Source organism: Anopheles darlingi, chromosome 2, assembly GCF_943734745.1.
Source record: "Anopheles darlingi chromosome 2, idAnoDarlMG_H_01, whole genome shotgun sequence".
Lineage (NCBI taxonomy): Eukaryota > Metazoa > Arthropoda > Insecta > Diptera > Culicidae > Anopheles > Anopheles darlingi.
The window spans coordinates 33,958,112-33,976,902 of NC_064874.1; the positions used below are offsets into that span (position 1 = coordinate 33,958,112).

The following is an 18,791-nucleotide window of genomic DNA, read 5'->3' on the forward strand; positions in this document are numbered from 1 at the left end:
TTTGCACCCCCCGTGCATGGTGGAGAGATGGTTGAACGCGCCCTCTGCACACACACACACACACACACACACACACACACACCATGGATGGTGCCGGCAGCATAACCACTTTAGCATAAACGGGGATCAGGGAACGGGGTGCAGAAATGAGCGTTTTTTGGGGGGCGCTTCCCACTTGGCATCAAGCTTTTTTCGGGGGAGAAACCTGAGCACGCACACGGTCGCTGCTCCAAGACGCCTCGAGCCTCGAAGAGAGCAAAGAGAGAGAGAGAGAGAGAGGTGCATCGGAAGGGGGGGATCAATTTGGGAGGTTATTTATTTTTCGCTTATTGCACAATCTATATTTTGTACGTAATAAATTACGCTGGTAAATTTGTTTGAAGTTATAAATATTAAATAATTGATACGTGGCAAAAGGAGTCATATTATAATCAGTTCGCCTCCCGTCGCCAGCCAGCCAGCCAGCCAGCCAGCTTTTGGGGCCGTCGTTGTGGGACGATCGATCCGCTGCAATGGATCGGCGTAAAATGTGAAACACCTTCCTCCCAACCCGGGGGCGCCGTCGCATCATATTCAGTTGAGAGTTCGGTTTGAATGCGAGCAAATGCTTTTGTTTATCAGTACCTTAAACCCCCTGCCTGCCGGTCATCGATCGCACATCAATCGTCGCGCCTCCTACGCTTCCTACGCTCCGTGGTGAAAATCAATATATTTACTTAATTATAATTTTCGCAAAACCCTCACCCAAAAAAGGGGCAGATAAATGGCCGAGTCCTCGTCCGGCTGGGACCCATTACCATGGGCACGGGAAGATGGGAGGCTGCCGCCGCCGGCGCGCACGCTTGAAAAAGGAAACCCCGAAATCCGCCGTCGCGTTCGTTGTCTGTCGAAAATCTCGAAATGTTTAAATAATATATGATATAAATTACCGAGCGCGCCGTTAAATTACACCTGGTTAGTGGATGGGGAACCTGAGGGGAAAACCCCGCCAACCCCCGCCGGGAATGCTGCTGACCCGGGGGGACCGATGACTGGCCGAAGGAGAAGCGGAGATCGTGCGGCGGCAGTAAATGCGCGATAATCATCGTCGCCAAATCGTATCCCAACCTCGAACAAGAAAAGAAGAAGGATTTTCGATCTCGGATGTTGGGTTCCCGGCGTTTGTTGAAATGTTTTTGGGGTGTTGTTGGGTGAAAAACATTCGGTTTTTCTCATTTTTCTTCGCTCCACAACGTCGCGCACCAACAAGGAAGGGGCATCCAGGGGAAAAGGGGGAATTGGAGAGCGGCCACATTCCAAACCGTGGTCGCTGCTGTTGCTGCTGCTGCTGCTGCTGCTGTTGGTGCGCGTGCTTAAATCCTCGTGTTAAGCAGAAGAGAAAATGATAATCTGCTCCTGACACGACACTTTGCCTCATCGCTCCATCAGCCTCCATTTGGCTGATCGTCGTGCACTCGCGTGTGTGTGTGTGCGCGTGTGTGTGTGTGTCTGGGTGCCATTTGGGCAATAAACTTTCGATTATGATTTGAGTGTAAAGTAATCACTTCAGTTTTGCGTTTTACAGCGAACGATCAGCAAACACGCAACGCCATAACATAACCCGTTCCGTGGTGTGCTTGGTGTGTGTAGCTCGCACCACGGGTGCCTTCACGACGACACGAGAGGCAGAAAGAGAAGCAGAAGAAGCAGAAGAAGAAGAAGGGAAGGCGACAAGGCAGCGGGCAACCGGCAGCAACCATTGCCGGACGCCCGCTTCGGACGGGGATGCATCTTCGCGCCCTCGATGGGGCCGACTTTCGCGTTGGCGTTGGCTACAAAATAACAAAACAAATTAATTAACCGCGCTGAGTAACATGACGCTCACCTGCCGTCCTCCCCCCCTCCCTCCTTTTCCTGGCTCCATGATAGGTGAAGATCACGCAGGAGAAACTCAATCCTTGAATATGAAGTTCCCGGGAAGGGGGGGAGAGGACGCCGGGTCCAGGTCGTTTGTCCCCCGCGCTCGCCAGATCATGGCAATCGTTGGATCCAACGTGACCCCTTCCCGATACCCGATTCCCGATACAATGTCACGCGGTGTATTAGCGGAACAAATCAATTAGCATTATGATCTCACACACATCCTGCTGCCTTGTTGCTTGTTTTGTAGCCGTGAGACACCTCCCGGGTATCGGGTAGCGCTGCTCCGTCGACTCCGACTCCTCTCGAACACCTCTGACTTCTACCTCGACTCCCTGGGACTGCCAGACTGTGCTCCCCGGGGTAGGGTAGATACCGGGTTGGTAAATGAAGATGAATTCGATAACGAGCGTTCGCCAGTGAGATGTGAGTGCGCGAAATGAGTTGATGGTTCGTGAGGTGAGGTGAGCGGTTTCCATTACCGCGAGGTTCGAGCTCATCGCAACTCATCGAGGCAGCAATTAAGATGCTGTTAGATCGGGTAGCTGGATGAGGGGATCCGTTGTTATGGTAATGGAGATTGTTTACTTAGTGGTATCGTAAGGCATCTACTACAGCGGGCTACTAGTAGTAGTGAACCTTGGGCTGTAAACGTGATCAAGTGCGAGCTTCAGTAGCTTGATTGATTTTGTCGTTATTTATGAGCATCATAAGTAAACTAAAGCTACTGATAAAATCAACCTTCCCATCCTGACTCATCTGTACTATTGCCTTGCACTTGCCAGCGGCTCTCATCCTTCCAAAGAGCGATCCCAACCTCAAAAACATGACATTCTGCTACTGCTACTGGTGCTGTTGCTACTGCGAGACCATGTTTTTGTGCAAATAAATCATAAGCAAAATGGCTGCACAAGCTGTGGTCATAAACAGTGTGTGTGTGTGTGTGCCCGTGTGTGTGACCGAACCCGTGTTCGCAAAAGTGAGAAATCGTAAGTTGTAACCCGCCAACAGCGTGGCCAACACTACAGTGGGCCAATATAATGGGCGCCAGAAGCTAGCCCGCCAGATAATGACCGCTGTATGCATCCCGCCGCCGTCGCCGCCGCCGCCAATGCTCCTTGGATGCATGCACACGTTACACACCTTTTCTGCGACGACGACGACGAGGCGGAGTGGACCTCTATAGTTGGGTCCTCGTCAATCATCTCTTCCATTTCGCCTCTTTGCCACCTCCCCGGCTCTAGTCTCACCGCGGTGAGTGAGAGACCGAAGTGGCGGAATTAGGCTTAAGAGCGTCGTTTTGTTGACTTTAACAGTGCAGAGACCACGGAGACCGCTTGCTGCACTCCTTTCCCCCTCCCCCCAAAGTGCAGCATCCCCCTAACCCCCCCCCCCTTCCTCTCTGTACACTCACGTCGTCAGCGTACTTCTGCACCTCGTTAACGTCGCGGTCGCGGTTCGACAGGAGCGCTTTCGTGCGCCTTTCCCGTGCGGATTGCCGCCGCTTCTTTCGTCAACCTGTCCCGGCCCGCAGTAATTGTGCCCGCGCCCCACTTATCTGTCCACGTCCGAACACGTCGCCACAATCACTCGCACACACACACACACACACACACACACCCTACCTTCCCTTTGGTACGTCGCGAAGGCACAGGCGACGCTTTTGGGGCGAACGATTTCGCCCCTAAAATCGGTTCTTCAAAATAATGGCCATCGGCGGCGCGTTCGGTCGTTCGTTCGTTCGTCGGCGGGACTCCTCACCGCGGACAAGCAATTTATATTTTAATTTATGCTAATTTAGTTTCCCCATGCTTCCCAGCCCAGCTTAGCTGCTCCTTCAGGTTTTTTTTGCAGACGACGGCCCCACAGGCGATCGCCGATTTGTCCTGGCGTGCTTGCGAATGGCCAGCCAGCCAGCCAGCCAGCCAGCCAGCCAGGGGGGGAATGGTTTTTCCGCTTCTGTATTCCGCCAGACCGCATGCCCGGAGGCTGTTGTTTTAAGCCGTTCGCACGTATGAGGCAAGTGATTTGACTTTTCGCCGATTTTCGCCATTTTTCTCTCACCATAGCAACGAAAACAACCCGTGCATTCCATGCGGATTCCGTTTTTCGCATTCGCATTCTTCTGGCGAGTGAGTGGTCCTTATAGAGGACTCACATCGTCCGGGATGTGTCGCTGCAACTGCAACGGAACCTTCCCGAGGACTTTGCATTAAAAACGAAATTCAATTTCACACTCAATTAAGTGTCTAAACCTGAAGCAAATACTCCCGCTTGCACTTCCATTGACAATCTTTTGAAAGAGATCCCCGGGTCCCATTCACCGCAAACGCATGGGATCAAGTGACACTCGACTCGACTCGATCGACCGATCGGCCCGAGTGGAAGCCGTTTCCAAAAGCCAAAAAGGTGTTTAAATCAACATTCCACAAAACACAAACGTATCGATTACTGTTGCTGCTGCTGCTGCTGCTGCTGCTGCTGCTGGTGGTGGCACCGAGAACTAAAGGTGCAAATGATTGAGTGGACATGTCTCGGCGGCCTTCTTGACTCCAGACGGCCTAATCCCACCACCGGTCCCCGGGGGGCGAGGGTTTAGGGATTAGGAACGCGAGAGCTGATCGGCCAAAAAGGTGTGAAAACACTTGGCACCACCATTTGTTGTTTGCCATTTCGGGATTGCAAAACTCCGGCGAGTGGTGCCAAGCCATGGCTGGCATGACCACACCGGACAACCCGGACCGGATGCTGGTTTCGGTCGCCGGAGGCGAACGGTTCGGCGAATCCGCAGGAGGGATGAATATTCAAATGAAATATTATCTCCCCGTTCGTTGTGCGCTTTGGAATTTTTAAATTATTTTAGGTAATTTCCCGGCAGTGCAGATGCTCCGTGCGGTGCATCGATGCAACAGCAACACGTTCTCTCTTCGGTGTTCTCTCTGTTTCTCCATTCCGTGAAAGTGATCCACTCCACTTGACGGCCGCGAATCTCTCGAATTTTGGCAACCATTTTGCAACCAATCCAATTACAGTAAGATGTCCACGCCGATGCTCTAATTACGCGAAATGTCGCTTATTAGTGGATTGTCGAATTTCCGAGAAACAATCTCTCGTTTCACCTCACGAATCGCGACATCTCTGGCATGTATCTGTAGCTAGCGGCCACTTCCAGAGCTGCCAGCATCACCAATCAAATCAGCGGAACGGATCGCATCAAAATCGAAATTAATTTCCCTTCGAAAATTAAGAAAAAAAACCGAGGAAAAAAAAACCTATTGGAACGCGCAATTTGTTATCTGCCTCGAGACGATCGGAGTCGAAACCGATCGTTCGGAGCGTTCCGAGGGGGCCCATAACGAGCTCGATGATGCGATGATGCTCAAAACCCTCTCCATCCAATGTGTGTTTTTGTCATGGGCAAACACGTCGCATCGAGTGTCGTTGATTAGTTGGAGTGGCATCCACATTCCAGTGTCTCGCGCGCGCGCGCGCCACTCTTGCCCGTTGACGGACGGGCGGACATTCATTCATAGAAAGAGCCTCGTCGTTGTCGTCGTCGTCGTCGAAATGGTCGTGATTGTTTCATCACGATGAAGATATCTTAATGATGGTGGTCATTTAACACGCGTGTCTCTTTCTCTCTCGCTCTCTCGCTCTGTGTCTCTCTCTGTTATCAGCATCAAGCAAACAGCTGCTCGTGAATGATGATGATCGTTCGGAGTTTGGTTCGTCGTCAGCTTGGGCTTTTGCGGGGGCGCTACGCTCCGTGGTAACGGGAGGTTCCGAAATTGAGCCCGATCATCAATTTAATGCATTGATAGAAGAAGGTGAAGAAGCGGAAAGAGGAAGAGACTGTCTCGGCTCCGCGGGAAGATGGTAACATGATCACCATGACACCAACATGGTCATGGTGTGAGCCACCAAACGCCATTTTATGGCCCCCCCCTCTTTATTTGACGAGACGGGCAAAGCGACGGGACGGGTAACTCCCAATGTCATCTAATTAGAAAGCAGAAACTATGCCGGAAGTAAGCCGTTCACTTGTTGGGTGACTTTTTTTTTGGGCAATTAATCGTTCTGTTTTTACAACCTCTCGAACCAGAAGCAGCACCACACCACAAACTGGAAGGCGTTCGTTCCAGGACTGACTGTTCTCTCTCTCTCTCTCTCTCTCTCTCTCTCTCTCCTCTCCTGATCCACCGGGCTGGGCAGCATGCTGGGGAGCATGTTTTATATCCTCATAACCCGAACAGTGGATAGCCCATTAAACGGCGAGCAGCATTTAAAAAAAAAGGCCCGGGTAAGGTAGGAAGGTCACTTCACGATGCATATCATAATGATGCTTTACTACAGCTGGTCTGCGTTTTATGCGGGATCAGTTTACTCGATAGATACACTACTGCAACACTGGGAACCGATCATTAGCAACCGGCAATCGATGCTCGAATCTCAGAGCCTGCTCCGATCAAAACCCGACCTCTCATTGTGCGCTCAAATGCTGCAAAATCGTTCCTTAATCGGGTCAAAGCTGGCAACCTGGTGTTACAGTCCGACCGGCACGAAAATGATCGTTAATTAACAACCTGACGCCATAATGAACACTGGCGTTGCGTGCAGCTCTCGATTCGCCTTCTTCCGACCGATCACCGAGCCCAAGTGATGATAAGTGACCGAGAAGGTGTATCTCGAGGGGAGAGGCGAGGGGTTGGGCGAGAACAAAAGAGGGGCCAGTTATAAGCACAGCACACACACCGGGAGCATATCATGCAAACGTTTCATAATTCGTGAGCAGCGTTAACGCAAACGATGGTCGACGATCGACGATCGACGATGCCAAAAAAAAAACACCGGACAGAAGCAAAAAGATTGAAGGCAAGGGCAAAACCAGGGAAAAGAGGGTTGTGGAAAAGGACGCCGGGCCGGGGTATCCTCGTGCAACTGCAATAAGCAAACTCCATTATGCAAATCAGGGCGCGCGCGCACACGCGGAGTGGTGGTAATTTGTTGGCGCTTCGTTTGCGGTCATTCCGGCTGCTGCTGGCTGCTGGACCGGCCCCGTGGTCTGTGGCGTCCTCCGTGGAAGGTAAGGATGTGGGAAGAGCGGGAGATCCGGAAGGTGCTCCCTTGATCGTTGGTCGGTGGCCTCTAATGAGCTGTACGAGCTGGCTGATGATGGATCATCAGCGAACGATGGTGAGTCCGATCAGCATTCGCGGCTATCAGCTGCTACCGATTTGCACCGCGACACCGACAACCGACCGCGGGAGGACATTGGCATCGACCCGGGAGCATCCACCATCAAGGGGGTTGAAATGAGAATAATTAAGATAAATATTAGTGTTTCTATAAAATGGGAGCAGCAGTAGCAGTAGCCCTCCCCCCCCGTCGTCGTCAGATCGCCGTTCGTAATGCATGGCGCGAGGGAGAAGGAAGGGCAGAAGTAAGTTGTCAGATCGATCGCCGTCGATGTCCTGATGGCGATGGCGTTTACATGAGCCGGTGCGTAATGCTCCATCAGCTCGTGTAATTAATCATAATTTAATTTTCGGTTCGGTTGCCTGCTCCGTGTCCTTCGTCGAATTAGGGCCTTGGCGGAAAAAGGGGTCCACCCTGAACCCCAATTGGATCACGTTGTGCATTTTGATAACAACTCGTTACACTGAAGGTGGGATGTACGGGGGGAAAATGCATTATGAGCGCAAAGGTACGGAGCTGAACCTCAAGGGCATGCTGATGATTGCCATGATGATAACCGGTAGAACCGGCACGAGTTTTAGAAACATCGTCTTAGCATTTGATGTGCAGTTCAATGATGGATCGCAAATGTCGGGGATCGCTTCTGTGGATTTTTTGGAAAATCATATACCAAAGCCTTTACTAATTTTTTGAACGCTAGCATTTGATCACTCAAAAGTGAGAGCGAGCTACACTAATGAATGATCGAACAAACTCTGAGCACCAAGATTGATGATGTTTGAGAACTGAATATATAAACTTTTTTCCAAGGATATGCTCCTGGAACTCCTTCAAAAGTAAGAAAATAAATCAATGCTAATTAACTGTCAACGAATGCAGTGTATTAATATAATGAAATTGGTACTACTCCAAGGTTTGTTTTGTTATCCACTCTTACAATTGTACGTAGAATCAATAGGCTCAACAGGAAAACTGTGGAAAGTGGATAAGAGATATTAAAGCTTTCAACAACGATGGCGAACAAAATATTCTAAAGCGTTACAAATATAACACTGTGTAATGAGCGTTTATCCCTTATTCTAAAATAGAATAGTAAAAGCTAAGGAATTTTTGGTTCTAAACGAAGAAATCTAACAGAAAAAGTACATATTTAAGTACATATTTAATAAAAGTACAGTACAAGCAAGTGAAATATTCCTAATAGCACGGTGATACTTGCCATTGATAGACAATTCAGTTTCGAGGATGCAGCATTTGTGTTTATAAATGCTGAAATTGATAACGAGCAACAAAATAATGAGTATCAATTCCTCTATTCATAAAATCGTATTGGGGTGGTTTAATAATAACTTAAAGTATCTTAAAATAAGTAAAGTATATTTCAATCAAGTACATTCCTTCTTTATATATTCACAATTAGTTTATTAATGTAGGGATTTTGAGAAATTTTCGCATTGATTCAACAATAAATCAGAAATGCATTTTTATTACAATTTTTTCCGAAATTCTTGAGCTACGAGGTAGCAACGACCGCCTAAACAAAGAAGTGATCTTAACCAGGTAATCATTGGAACAGTAATCATTCCTACATTAACAACTCCCCAACATTATTCTCAATTGGTATCACACACACACACACACACACACACATGCACCTGCCCTTTAGCTTGCTTGGTGTGTGCCTGCCTGCTGGTATGCTGGTCCGCTCGCGGACAAAACCAAAAGTGTCCGCGGAAACTGACCACCAGAACACCTCAACCGGAAAGGCCATCTTCATGGCGGTGGCGATGTAATTGTATGCAAAACTGCTCACCCCTCCCCTTGCATCCCCCTTTTTGCAGACCTTTTCCTCTCCTCGATCTTGTCCTCCATGTTTTCCTCCCGGGAAGCGATGCCATCACCGCCATTCTTATCAAACGATGCGACCGCGCGACGATAATGAGACGAGGATGAGGCGAGGAAATAACCACAAAACAAAACAACAACGTGGCGCACGGTCCCGGCCACCTCGCAGCCCCACCTCTGTCTGCCAGAAGAAAAAAAAAGGGAAAACAATAAAATATGAATTAATGATACGGTCATTAAAACATCGCCACAACATGCGCACAAAAATGCGTATAATTAAATTTGTTAAGCGAAGAAAAGGGAGGAGTGGGGGGGGGGGGAGGAAAGGGGTGCGGAGACAAAAACCAACAGCACACGTGGAGTGGCCCGTTTTTGTTTTTGGGACAACCAAGTTGGTGCTCCCCTCGCTCGCCCCTTTCGCCCTCGGCGCGCATGTTCGGAGTGCATGTTCGGTTCGGGCAGTGATGTGTGGCGGTAAGGGGGCGGTGTAAGGGGGAGGTCGGTGCGCCGGTTCCGTGCTAAATTAGCCGTGACGCACCACAAGTACTTCAACAACAGGTACCGAGCGGTAATGGATGATGTAAGTACAAAAAAGAAACACGAACCTGGGACCGGGACCCCGAGGCAAAGGAAGGGGACACGCGGAACTCCAACTGCGCCCGAGGGGGAGCTAACGGATGATGAACGGATGAAGCATGACAAAGGCATGGATGGATCACTTCCTCCCTGCCGGAATGTTGATCTAAAGCACCACTAAGTGGCACCTTTCGTGGGTTCCAAACCAATCGAAATCAATCAGAATCAATCGGAATGCCCCGGGAATGATGATCCCTGGGACTAGCTCAGGGGCCGAACGATGGAAACCGAACGTGGGCGACTTCATCGCCGAGGCCATCGATATCGAAGAAGATCGTCTGAACATCGAAACCCCATCCCAGGGCGTCTAATTGAGACATTACGTGGACGGTTCCGTGGTTCCTCGAGGATGCGGCCCCAAAAACCCACGCATCCGACTCGTGTGTGTGTGTGTGTGTGTGTGCGATCGAGCGCGCCCATTTCTGTCCAACCTGTGGCACCTGTGATGAAGGTGGAGGAAGAGAAGGGTTCCCGCTTATATAAATATCTAATCAAATTAACTTTTTATTGCATCTAATCGACCGCCACACCAAACCAAACGGTCCACGGGACCACGGGATCGTGTCAGACAAAACGGAAAGAAAGCCATAAAGACCCATGGGGGAGGGGGAGGGCGGGCTCCCCTTGGTGCCCCGGAGACACACACACATAAGGAGCCGAAGGAGGGATGCTTTTGCGCGCTCGTTTTTTTTTTGGGGTCCTCAGCTCATCTCAGCCCCGGGGGGAGAGCTCGTCATTTATGGGCCGCTTATGATCACACTGTCCCCTGTCCGCCTAACCCGCAGACCGTTCCGCCGGTTTCATCTCATGTCCACAGCACACCTGAGCGAGGCTCAGCTGGAGCTGAAGAGCTGCCTCCTAGACAGCAATCCACCTCGATCGATCCACCATGATGATGATCATCATCAGCAACAGCAACAGCAACAACAAGGCAACGGCGATATCTCTGGGGGGGATTGAGTGAAAATGGGGTGTTTCCTTGGCACGACGCGCGGCTACGGCACTTCCCACGCCACACCATGCCACACCATCCCATGGCCCACGGATCTTCGAGAGGCCGGGAAGAAGAGCCAGAGGGATTTTATTGCTTTATTGATATGCTCATGACATTTTTCATCCGGTGCGTCCTGCGACAAGATCGATTCACTGAATAACAAATGAGAGTGTGGCCGGAGTAATTTGATCCTCGTTATGCCGGTTAATTGGTGTAGCGTCTCGCTTTCCTGTGTCTCTTCACAGGAACACAGGTTTCGCGCGCAAGGGGGGGTTTCATCCGGGCGGAAGGCGGCGGATTGATGATCGCGTTTTGTTTTGCTTCGGTTTTGGACTTTTCTGAACATCTGAGACAGAGGAAGGTGAACGAGTTTCGGTGGCGGAAGCCACACACACACACACGCCTGATCGGTCTTTTTTCGGCCCCCTCGGTCCTGGGTGGCGAAGGATGGCAGAAACGGGTTCCCGAGTTGCCGAATCAACCTGTGGCGCAGAGAAACCGATTAACATTTGAAAAGGGAAGCAAAACGGGGAACTTTCGATAAAGCTACGAAAGTTTACGGCCTTGATGTCAATGGAAAATGGAACATTTTCTGTTTTTTGTTTTAAATCGATCTTCATCCGATCGATTGACTGCTACGACCATTCATGGTTCTGCTTCGCGCAAGCGTTCTGGATTTCTCGCTCTCAAACAGCACCCTCGAACCCCCTGTATGGGACCTTGGGACAGCCAGACACAGACAGCATACTTTCGAAAAAGTAATTTTATTACTTTCTTAACAGGGTGTCCTTCTGCTTCTTCAGATGCCAGAGGTCCAGAGAAGAAAGGTCCTTGAAAGACCTCCCAGATTGTGGGACCAATGCGGAAAGATGCCAGCTACCACTTCAGATCACACTTCTTGGATACTCATCCTGCCAGTCCCGTAGCCATTAGAGCGCTCAAGTGCTGCTTTCACCGTTGGCAACGTTCTGCACTTAGCGTTCTGACTCGAAGTCCGGAGAGCGGAGTCCATTTTGGGAACGGGGAATGTCATGCCATCCTGCGCCATCCTAAGCTAATTGCTTTCCCTGCGCTCTTAAGGTCTCTGCGCAGGTTAAGCTATCTGGGAAGTACCTTCAACAACTATCCTCCGGCACAATCATCGGGCTCGTCCAGTCCGCGTGCCGTATCCCGAAACTGTAACTGGGAGCCGATTTGCCCACTAACCGATCCATCAGTCCGTACTGAGCAGGACCCGGGCGCGGTGTTCGATCGCCGATAGTGCCGAATGGGTTTCGCATCGTGTAATTTGGGGATCGCTTGTGGGTGAGATCGCGACTAGGTAGACCGTAACCAGCGGGCCCGGGGCCATAGGAGGTGTTCGTTCCTTTGGTCAAGGGTCGCCTAGAAAAAAAACCATTCCATTTACTGCATTCCATCTGGACCGTGGTTGACTTGGTGTTACTTACATTGAGTAGCACGGTGCTCTTGGCCGAACCGCGCGCATGTCCGTTTGATATTCGTTCGGACCAGGAACTTTCGTTTTGTTCAGTGCTTCTAACCATAACCCGAAACTGTACGCTGGAGCCCGTTCCTTGTTCATCGGAGGATGATATGTCTGGGGACCAGGGACCAGATCTTGTCTCGTTGGTTGCCATTTCGAACGCATCGAGTACATTGGTTCATGGGGACGTCCGGTTCGAGTTAGCTTCGAGATCTCGTAGTTAGCGGCCGGTCCAGGGCCCATCGTATCATGCTTGTAAGCCGTACGTGGTCGTAGCGTGAAGACCGGGTAACGTACCTTTCGCGGATCCGGGTTTTTGCAGCCTACCGACGTTGGTAAGCTGTAGCTGGCTGGTCCAGGACCTACGGAGCGGCTCATTTCTTTTTTTTTTTTGGTTTTTGGTTTTTATTTCAGAACTTGGAATTTAGATGCGCGTTTGCCGAAAGCTGAGGTGAAACTAAGCGTTGTGGATGGCCATTCGAGCCGTAGATTACTAGATCATTAGGAAATTCTCTTTAAAAGAGCGGTTGCTATGTTGCCAGTAAGCATGTCTCAGCAATTGTTACCGATTGTGAATATATTCAGGAATTCAACTACTTAGAACTTACTCCTGTTTGTAACATCATCAGCATTCTATATGGCTGCATATATTGTAAATTTTATTCAAAAGCACTATTAAAAATGGTTTAAAATTAATGAAAATGATGTTAACATGAGCAGCGTGTATTTTGGGCCATATATTCTAGTTTATTGGGCTGTGCTTGTTCCTTTTATAACACCATATAATCCACTAACAGCAATTTTTCTTCAAAATGAGCTGATTTATTTTACTGCAAGAAGACGAGTTTCAGGAAAAAATGGAGTCATCAGTTCAGCAATTATCACAGGGATGATTTGTTCGTGGCCGCCTGCAACGAAAAAACGTTGATTGAAGGGTTGATGGGAATACTTAGCTCAACAAAAAAAAGAAACGAATTAACTTACATTGAATAGCTCGGTGCTTTTGGGCGCTGCACTTGGATGTTTCCGAAATATGCGTTCGGTGCCGGAATCATGTCCTGTTTGGGCTGTTGCAAACGCGGACGCAGCGTATACTCCTGATTATGCGCCCGGCCGTGTTGGGTTAGCTTCGATACCTCGTACGCCCCAGCTGGACCGGGGCCAACCGAAGCAATATTGATGGTGTGGCGACCTCTCATCGAGAACATCGGTTTTCGTTCCCTCCGTGGATCATGATGTTCGTACCCGAAAGTGGTTGGCAAACCGTAATGGCCAGGACCGGGACCAACAGATCCACCCATTTTCTAGTGTTTTTTTTTTCAATTTATACGACCGGCGAATTTATAAAGCGTCTCTTCCAAAGGGATTCCACGAACTAACGAGCGCGATTCGTTTGCGAGGAATATAAGGAACAGCAAAGGTAACTAGGATCCATCGTTCTTGGTTTTTTTCCTCATTAAAGGGAGTTGAAGTGTTAGTTTTACATTATTTAGTCGTGGAATAGATCTCAGATTAATTATATATTCTTTCTAGCATTTAAAAATCTGCCAATTTTCTTAATTTTCTGTTTAAATAGCCGTTTAGATTGTATCTCTCTTTCTTTAAATACATTTGATCCTATAACACACATTCTCGACCATTATACTACCTTTGAACATCGCGCAATATTGTATACAAGAATTTTTTTGCACACAAACACAAAAGTGCTTGCGTACAAATTTTTAGACCAGATTTTCTTGCATGAAATTTCCAACCTTTTTGCATGCAAGTTTTTATACGTGATTTTCCTACCCACTAAACCAAAACCTGATCAGAGAACGGTGAACGAAAGAAGCGAAAAAAAATCGAAAAAACGAAAAAAGGGTACCTAGAACGTGCTCAACTCTCGGTTTAGTTGCCAAAAATTTGCGGAATTTAACTGGATCTATTTCTTTGTCTATATATCGATCTTTTTTAAATTCTTCGTCTCATTTTAATTGCTTTTTCGTAAATGTTTCGCAGCATAAATTTTCTCGTAATCTTGTTTTTATTTTCTCCGAAGATTGTATAGACGGTGGTTTTGTGGGGTAATGCAACTTTGTTGTTGAGCCGTAAAACCATAACACTTTGGGCATGTAAATCAAGGGAAATTATAGATAACGATAACCTAGATTACATGGCAACTTTGTTGCATTTCATCTTATTTTAGCGCCCCAGATGATAGGCCAGACTTGTTAGATGATACGCAAAGTGATGGCCGGAGTGGACGTGAAGTTGAGCATCCGGGAAACGCTGCAGAAAATCGACCAGGTTTACGCTGCGAAATCGCCGGTGAGTACTAAATTAGCTCTATAATAGGCTAAATTTAGTATAAACAGCGGAACTAAATGATTTATAAAGATCAATAACTTGTTACGGCGACCAACTTTCAATGTTGCAGCTTTATCTGCTTCCTGGCACGCATCTCACGCGTGATTAGGTTGCTGATAAGCCCGAGAGCGTCTTGATTGCTCTTCTTATGAAATAGGGCATGATATGCAGTTATTCTGTGAATTCCATATTCCGTTATAACGCATAGGAAATGTTCAGGAATCATCTCATTCCAGTCGGGTATTAAATTTCCCTTCCTATCTTATCCATAGACGAGCAATGCACCGAAACCTTTGCTGGTAGCCGTGAGCAAAACGAAGCCCATCGAGCTCATCCTCGATGCTTATTCCGTGGGGCAGCGGCATTTTGGCGAAAACTATGTCCAAGAGCTAGTGGAGAAGGCCAACGATGAGCGGATCCTGGAGCAGTGCAAAGACATTCGATGGCACTTCATTGGCCATCTGCAGAGCAACAAAATCAATAAGGTACTACTTCGGCATGGAACGGCCTTCCCGGAATGCTTGATGTGATTATGAATTGTCACTTTTCAGATACTGAATCTCCCGAACTTACACATGATCCAAACGGTGCACAGCACCAAACTGGCCGAGGGATTGAACAAAGCATGGGAAAAGCTGAAAACGGAACATCCGGAGACCCAAGCCAAGCTGAATGTGCTGGTGCAGATCAACACCAGCGGCGAGGACGGTAGGCACGCTGTACACAATACGTTCGAAGAAGTGGAGAAGTAACTCGATCGATCGATCGATCGACCGATCACTGGTCTGGATCTTACAGAGAAGAATGGCGTGCAGCCGGGTGATGCCGTGGAACTATACCGGTACGTTCTGGAGCGGTGTCCCAATCTGAGCTGTGATGGCGTGATGACGATCGGACGCTTCGGCCACGATTACAGCACTGGCCCGAATCCGGACTTTGGTACGCTGATGAAATGCCACGAGCAGATCTGCTGCACGTTCGAGCGCGACCCGGCCGAAGTGCAGGTGTCGATGGGCATGTCCGATGATTTTGTACAAGCGGTAAGACACCGATCGGTGGCCTGATCTTATATCAGCAACCCTCGACGGGGCGAGTGAGCGAGGTACATTGAAATGATCGGGCTGCCTAACGGGTTTGTTCTTCTTTATCTTACGCAGATTGAAGAGGGCAGTACGATAGTGCGCGTGGGCAGTTCTATTTTCGGCGCTAGGGCCAAGAAACCGGCCAATGCGTGAGCATGCAAAGCAAGAGCTAAACCGAACCTGATGTTTGCTTCACAATCTCCCGCATAAACCAACGATGGGCAGCTCGCGGTTTCACCGTTAGTAAACTGTATATATCATCGCTCACACCTTCGACCATTCGTGCTGAGTGTGGGTGCCACCGCCGTTGCTGCTGGTTGATTCAACGAGTTACCTATTTTCTTTGAAATACCATTGGCACGGGGGAGATTTAAAGGAAAAAGAAGAATGTAAAAATGCGAAAGCGTGATAAACAAAATAAAAGAATGAAAACGGTTCAGCGGATGAAGTCATACGAACTGTTAAGTAATACCTACCGTTCTTCCACTTAACTCTGCTCGATCAGTATTTCCTTCAGCACTAACCGTTTATCATGGAACATACTGCAAAGGCAGAAACTTCATCGTACCAGATGTTGGGCCCACCAACACACAGTACCGTCTACCGCCCATAGTTTTCCCCAAAAGGCGATGATTCATCCGTGGCAGCAATGTCAGCCTGTTGCACACCGATCTGTACTGGTTCGAGCCACCGTCCGTATGCTGGGAGGACGGTAGCCGCCAAGAAGTAGGCAGAGAGGGCCGAGGAAATTCGAGGTCTGTGGGACGAGGAACTGTTATGTGTGAAGATATTATTGGCAGTATTTTTAGCGCAGGAATGTCTGGTTTGTGTGTGCCAGTAGTGTTTTGCAGGGCGACCGAAAACACTGCTGCGCCACCGTGCGTAACGATCGTTTGAGTTGTTCCGATCCAATCCGCTGCATCTTGAGACGGTCTCGGCTTACAGCAGGCAGCTGCCGGCTGGCCTGCTTGACATGCAGATATGCAAAGTGCTGCGAAATTGCTTGCATATTAATCCTGCTGAAAGCATCTGCTGCTCATGATGGATAACATTCCAGCCGCGATCGAATCGAATCAGATAGCGGCCATTAAGGAGCCGGCCAGAGGGTGATCGGAAAATGGCACAGTGCCGGATTCTCGGATAGGGATTTAACGCCGTTTCGCGATATGATCCGCGATCATCAGTTGTAGCAGGCTAAAGGGTGGCCAACCGATGCCGCTGGCCGGCTGGCGCTCGATCGAGGTTGTCTCGTTCCTTCTCGGGCATTTCGTCATATTTTCACCCAGACAAGCTAGGCACCCGTTAGCCGTTAGCCTGTGCGGACACGAATCGGCCGAGTTGAGTCTAAAATTATCTGAAACGAAACCAAGATCTCGCTACTACAAGCGGTTCGTTCGCTGCAATACCACAGCTTCAATACTAATCGTTCGATCGGATGATGAGGTTTGGTTAGACTTTGGCAAACGAGACGTGTTTATCCCTTTACGACAACGAGATAAATGACCTCCGAATCTTAATCGTTACCGTGATGTTTACTGTTTGTACATCCATTTTGCTTACTGCACTCTGTTCCCTAGGCTACTTAAACAAAGTTCTTAAGCAACCATTTAAATGGGATTCTCGAAGTAGGATCTATTGCGTCGTCAAAAGAAAATCCTATTTTTTGCTGGAGAGATGCTTCAAATGGAAGCGAATTAGTTAGTGTATGGGATGGCACAGCATATAGACGTCATGCCAAGGTCGAAAACGGCGGCCGCAGAATTAGAACAGAGAAAAAAGGAAGAGGCTCACAGTGCTACCATTTTGCAGGAAGCCAAAAATATTTGGAACCAAATGCGCAACAAAAATCTATTCCTGATACCTGACATTCGTTTTAGGAGGAAAGTGTGTCAGCTTCAGATAACGTTCTCATATGATTGAAAGCTGTTTAAACGGATATTTTAACTGAACTACTTTTTAATCTTCGAAATGCTAGCAAGAATTTAAGTCTCTTGTCGCGTGGACCTGCTTCCTGTGTGGATATCGTCCTTTTGATAATCGGCTGGGTCTTTCAGGGATGGTTTATGTTTTTTTATGTGCTCTGTTTTATGAATGGTGATTCTTCAACATTCAAGTTGAATCGCATTTAAAGATAAATCGAGGTCAAACCATCAAAGATGTAACAATTTGCCATTCGCATCCGCAACAGCCGTGACCCTTGGAAAACGTTCATTTCAGTGCATTACTAGTTTTCAATGCATAGCTTAGACCTCTAGTCTTACCGGAATCAAAACCATTCCTAAAATCACATTTTCTCAGTAAAATGCAAATAAAAAGATGAATTTGAAAAAATGGAAATTGAAAATCGCTCCCAGAGTTATCTGGATCCCAGAGTTAACTCATTATCTAACGTAAAACTATTATTCATACCGATGATGGGAATTGCAAATAAGTTTTTCCGTTGCAATTACCCGGAATTGCTCCGCGGTCGTGTTTTAATGTAATTCTTCTAAATAAATTCGTTTCATACTCCTCAGATGTTGTAGTTAATAATGACATCTGTTCAAATAGTTAAAAGTTGCCTATTTAGTCAATACAAAAGTGCAAAAATGTTGCTGGTTTTTTTCAGAACTGATGTAAGGCTAATCATTTCCGAAAGAATACATTTCAGATTCACTACAATGTTTTGAGCACAGGTTAAATGTGAATTTAATTATCAACATGTGCATTCTCACTAATGTTCCACACAGTGTCATTACCTAGAGGAAACCAATAGAACTGCTTACTGTTCTTCCTTTTTGAATACGCCCAGATCCAGTTGTTATTGTAACAGTTTTGATGTGATTAGTAATTCATCAGACGAAGGTGTTCTGTATTTTGATTTGTTCTTTTGCAGCTGTTTGCAATCGTGAATGATTTAGCACTAATAGGCGCAGCAATGCTTTGAGTTTATGAGTTTATGAGTTTATTATGAGTTAATTCAATATGTATGTCAATTATCGCCACTATCTATTCTTTACGTTAAACCTTGGCTTATAGCGTTTCTCGATCCAGAATCCACGAACCCCGAATTACCCCATAACCCCGAATTTCCAAATAAATGTTTCCCCGAAACTACAAGATCAAATTATTAAATATTATAAACGTATTGCTCTCTGTTCGGATACAGGAAGGATAACATAGCGCAAAGAGTCATAGGATCTATCTAATGTGTCTTAAGGCGACGAGACGTTGGCGAATGTAAAAGTTGGTAACTAAAAATGGTACTCCCAAGTGTTTAGAATGTTTTTATATGATCCTTTGAATCTAATCTCAATAAATAGCCAAG

General features: G+C 47.7%; 2 protein-coding genes across 3 annotated transcripts; one reads left to right on the plus strand and one right to left on the minus strand.

Moving 5' to 3' along the window:
* Window positions 1-11,685: 11,685 nt before the first annotated feature.
* LOC125959186 (outer dense fiber protein 3-like) lies at window positions 11,686-13,354 on the minus strand. Its single transcript, XM_049691997.1, has 3 exons — window positions 13,070-13,354; window positions 12,019-12,305; window positions 11,686-11,953 (listed from the first exon to the last, which is right to left on the minus strand). The coding sequence occupies exons 1-3, from the start codon at window positions 13,352-13,354 to the stop codon at window positions 11,686-11,688; spliced, it is 840 nt and encodes a 279-aa protein (XP_049547954.1).
* A 778-nt stretch (window positions 13,355-14,132) lies between these two features.
* LOC125949170 (pyridoxal phosphate homeostasis protein) lies at window positions 14,133-15,963 on the plus strand. 2 transcript variants are annotated; one of them, XM_049675934.1, is made up of 6 exons: window positions 14,133-14,163; window positions 14,242-14,363; window positions 14,675-14,887; window positions 14,954-15,110; window positions 15,201-15,442; window positions 15,560-15,963. In XM_049675934.1, the coding sequence occupies exons 2-6, from the start codon at window positions 14,271-14,273 to the stop codon at window positions 15,635-15,637; spliced, it is 783 nt and encodes a 260-aa protein (XP_049531891.1). In that variant the 5' UTR covers window positions 14,133-14,163; window positions 14,242-14,270; the 3' UTR covers window positions 15,638-15,963. The 2 variants fall into 2 exon arrangements, with proteins under 2 accessions (XP_049531891.1, XP_049531892.1); XM_049675935.1 differs by having other exon boundaries at window positions 14,149-14,167.
* Window positions 15,964-18,791: the final 2,828 nt, after the last annotated feature.